At 37.2% G+C, this 4,378-nt stretch overlaps 1 protein-coding gene across 3 annotated transcripts in view; it reads right to left on the bottom strand.

Annotated features, from left to right (window-relative positions):
• Positions 1–512: 512 nt before the first annotated feature.
• The window catches only part of LOC122328551 (cyclic AMP-dependent transcription factor ATF-7-like), a 33,710-nt gene continuing 29,844 nt past the window's right edge, over positions 513–4,378 (bottom strand). For 2 of the 3 annotated variants that reach the window (XM_043224299.1, XM_043224300.1), the window contains exons 8-12: positions 3,525–3,644; positions 3,246–3,341; positions 2,834–3,022; positions 1,905–2,007; positions 513–1,789 (exon numbers count right to left, since the gene is read on the bottom strand). In XM_043224299.1, the coding sequence (XP_043080234.1) occupies positions 1,602–1,789; positions 1,905–2,007; positions 2,834–3,022; positions 3,246–3,341; positions 3,525–3,644 (696 nt within the window). In that variant the 3' untranslated portion in view covers positions 513–1,601. The remainder of the gene's footprint in view (positions 1,790–1,904; positions 2,008–2,833; positions 3,023–3,245; positions 3,342–3,524; positions 3,645–4,378) is intronic. The other variant, XM_043224301.1, reaches the window with a different exon arrangement.

The raw sequence follows: 4,378 nt of genomic DNA, 5'->3' as shown, positions 1-4,378 counted from the left end.
TCCAGATGCAAGGAAGGTCAGTGACAGAAACTGATATGGCAGATTGGATCATTAACAAAATAAAAAAAACAAACGACAAAAAAAAAATACGATATAAACTACACATCATCTAATCAATGAGTAGAAAAAAGATGCCACTGTCCACAACCTAATGAAGACAATTTCCTCTACATAAGAAAAGTTATGCTTTGGTAAATCATAATTATAAGAATAAAAAAAGTATCAAGGACATTAAACTGTAACAAAAAAAATTGACTTTTTATGCAATTTTGACTTTGTATTCCATAATTATGACTGTATCTCACATTTTTAACTTCCAGGTCAGTGGCATTGATTTATCACTGCACGTTTTTTTTTCCTTATGTAGCAGAAATTAGCTTCTACTTGATATAAAAGCCAAGCTTAAACTAACACAGATTATCCTAATTTAAAAAAAGCGTTCAGGCATGAACTGTGTAATGGAATACAACTCAATAAGTTATGTATTAGTTATGCGCTCCAGACGAAATTCATTCAGGGTGGCCAAATGTGAGTCTTTCAGGCCACAACAAAGAAATAACAATGTTTTATTTCTATAACACCATCCTATCACGTATTCAAAAGCATTTCAACCAATTTGAAACAAGACTTCACATTCATAGCCGGGTTAGTTAACTACTGTACATTCACAAAACGCAAGCACAAGTCATTACGTGTGAGTTTTTGTGCGTGAGTTCCCTGTTATGAGACCAGATGCACTTCAACTTTGGGGTCTAACCTCTAATGAAAAAGGATTTATGTATTTTGGTTAAAGATACCTATAATTCAGCAGAGCATATCATAATCATACTGATCTAAAACATGTCCACGTGGTTACGCTACCCGTTATATCCATTATGCAGACAAAGCAATAACGATATTTAAATATAAAAATATATTTTCTCTCCATTCTTAAGCGATTGAGAGTCCATTCTGCGGTGCCAGGTTATGCTAATGTGAGAGAGACACGATCTTCACCAAAATAGCAACAGAAGCACGGACCTGAGAGAAATTACTTTAGATACGACAGTAAAATTAAGACAGCGAGGAAAAGCGAGAAAGAGAAACTGGGAGAGATGGGAAAAGCGCATGTATGAGATAGCGTCACCAAGTGCGAAAGTAGGTGTTAAACTTATCTGCATAGTGTAGTAATCGTCTTTCTAATGTGGCCAGAATCATGCAACGAATCGTTATATTAGAAAACCATTGAATAAAACGCAAAATAATTAAAAAATACCTGCAAACGAGACAAATATCAACTCAATGCATTAGTGAGAAGATCTATACAAGTATATGTAAAGGTGTATTTTATAGACATGACAGAAGAGACTTCATTTCCACAGCGGTGCTTCCTAGCCTGTGCAGTCTGACAGGGGCGTCCTTATGATGTCACTACTTGGCCTCGGGGAGAGTCTGTGATAGGCTACGGGTGAGCAGGGTGTGGTCAGAGCGCGGTAACATCGGTTCCCATTTGTCACATGAGAGCATTTACAAAAACACCAGAACTGACAGTTCGAGGGGAAAAAGGTAGATTCGCTCCTTTGAGAGTATATTTAGTTCCCATCGGCTGAACGACATGCTCATCATCTGGATGTGGGTTGCGATTGGGAGGAAACATCTCCAGCTGCGTTACTCCACTGACCCGAACCCATTCCCGCTAAAACAGCAACAGCCTCTGCCGCACGCACGCTCAGACCGTTAACCGACACCGGAGCCGGTACTGACACGGGCATCACCAACGCCGACGCTGAACTCTCATCCACTCCTGCAGCTGAAGGGAGAGAAACGGGGGGGAAGGATGAATTTGACGTATATGCCATTCTGGATAAAGAAAATATGTTGAACATGTGGGGGAGGAGAATGATGATGATCAATAGATGATCTACCGAGATATGCTTTTTTCTGCATTGCAGTAACAGGGCAGTCTTTATGGGCCAACAGCAACTCCTTCAGACGCGTCACCTCAGTCCTCAGCAGAGAAACTTCACTCTGTCGAGCACAATTACACGACGGTCAAGAAAGTCTTATCAAAGTGCACGAAGGTCATTTTTTAATATACCATCTCTGCTTAGCATGTAAATCTCTTGTATGATATTCATCTTTTAAAGTCAAACTCAACCCCTTGCTCGATTCTTTTTTTTTTTTTCCAATTATATAAAATGTAAAAATTCCTGGCTACATGTACTCCATTAAGTTAACTGAAACTTGTTAGAGCACTTATGCACATCATTGCTCTTTTGATTATGATTGCTTTGTAAGTTACTTTGTATAAAAAGCACCTGCTAAATATCTAAAAGTAAATGTTAAAAAAAAANAATTTGGGGTTAGTAAGATTTAGTTTTTGAACAAAAATATAGTAAACAGTGAAAGTGTAGAGTATCATTCGAATTTTAAATATCCGTTTTATATTTGAGTACATTTTAAATTGTAATGTATTTCTGTAATGGCAAAGCTGAATTTTCAGCAGCAATAACTTCAGTCTTCAGTGTCACAAGATCCTTCAGAAATCATTCTAACACTGATTTAATGCTCAGGATTTAAACTTATTATGATTATCAATATTGAAAACGGCTGTCCTGCTTAATACTGTTGTGGAAACCGTGATTATTTTATTTTTGTATCAATAGAAAAATCTAAAGAATAGCATTTATTTGAAATAGAAATTTACAATGTAAAAAAAAAGCCACTTCTGGTCAATTTCAAGCATTCTTGTTAAATAAAAAAGTACAATTATTTTTAATCTTACTGACCCCAAACAGTAATGACAATTTTAACAATGATTTTATTTCCTTTTCACTCTGTCCGTCTGACTCACAGTGAGTGTAACATTAGCAGTAGCTAACTCCTCAGCGCGCTTCTCCAGGGCATTGACCCACACTTTCCGTTTTTGCCGGCAACGGGAAGCAGCAGCTCTGTTCCGTTCAAGAAAACGACGCCTGCGCTCGTCCGGCTCAATATCTGCTCCTCGTCGCCTACGGCCTCCTTTTGGTGGAGCAGGGGACACCTGCAAGATATTGCTTGAGCTGTCAAATACACTGAGAACGTAAGCACATGACAACAGTGATATAGTGTATACTGATATATAATGCTTTAGTTGAGCTTATTCACTATAAGATATCCCATTCAACCTATTAATTTAACGGGTGAATTACTTCACAAATCCTATTCAAAAAGAACAGGCAAATGCTAGTATATATGTAACACAGGCATGAGATGTCTGTGAGCACCTGTGGTTGAGCAGGTGATGGTGTCTCAGTCTGATCTGTTTTTTGTATTGGTGCTGGTCCACTAGGACTCTGCTGAGATAGTGCTGCTTTTAGCCTCTAGATGGAGACAGATCCCATACACAAACACAAGGAAACACCACAACATGTAATTTAATGCTCAAAACCCGTGCGCTACATTTTTTTAGTACCTTAAATTGTTACATAATAAGCCCATTGTTAAGCATTTATACCTAAGTAAACACTGAGTGCTTGCGTGGGTGTATGTGCGCGAATTCTCACCGTCTTGGCATCCGAGTGTGTACTGTATCCAGACGGAGAGGAGGAGCCACTGCTGCTCCCACCAATAGGAGGGCCTGGAATCCCTGGGATATTGGGCACTGGGTTTGATGATCTGGCAAGCTATATATACACACACATAACAACACAAGCTTAACATACTATAAACACAAAGCGTAGAGACAAATACAAAACAGATGTGAGCTTGTTTTGAGGGTCATATTGCTGGAAATGTCATCACAGAAACTGTAAAGGTAATAGTAAATGAATGATGTCTGTGGGAGGTTTTGACACATGGAGATGTACTATATACTTTCATATTCATTTAGTCAATTGCATTTAAAATAATCTGCATATTTAGAAATGATTTAGGTTTAACACATTGAATGCATTCTTGCATTAAAACAGCTGAACAGAGCGCAATGGGACGCATGCATTTTGAACTATTTTTAACTTGACATGCTGATGGTGCAAGAAGCTGGGAAAAAACTTAAAAACAGCAAATTCAAGAATACACATTCACCCATAAGGTTAACAGATATTCCACAAATATTTGAGCTAAATAACTTCTTGCTGTTAACTGCTATTAACTGAAACAAAGTGTTTGTAAACAAGTGTTTCATGGACATATTAGAAATGAAATGCATGCTAAATTAAATTCATATAATACTATAAAATTATATTTAAATATTATTTGTAAAGTTTATTTTTGCCTGAAATTAAGGAATTATGGGCAATATTCATAAAAAATATTTTGCTTAATGTCTGTCATGGATTAATAATTGGCAACAAAATGCCAGTAGAAGGCAGCAATTCCTTGTTTTAATTAATGATCGATTGAATCATTCGTTTAAAAC

This window comes from Puntigrus tetrazona, chromosome 23, assembly GCF_018831695.1.
Source record: "Puntigrus tetrazona isolate hp1 chromosome 23, ASM1883169v1, whole genome shotgun sequence".
Classification (NCBI taxonomy): domain Eukaryota; kingdom Metazoa; phylum Chordata; class Actinopteri; order Cypriniformes; family Cyprinidae; genus Puntigrus; species Puntigrus tetrazona.
This window is presented reverse-complemented; position numbering and strand designations above follow the sequence as displayed.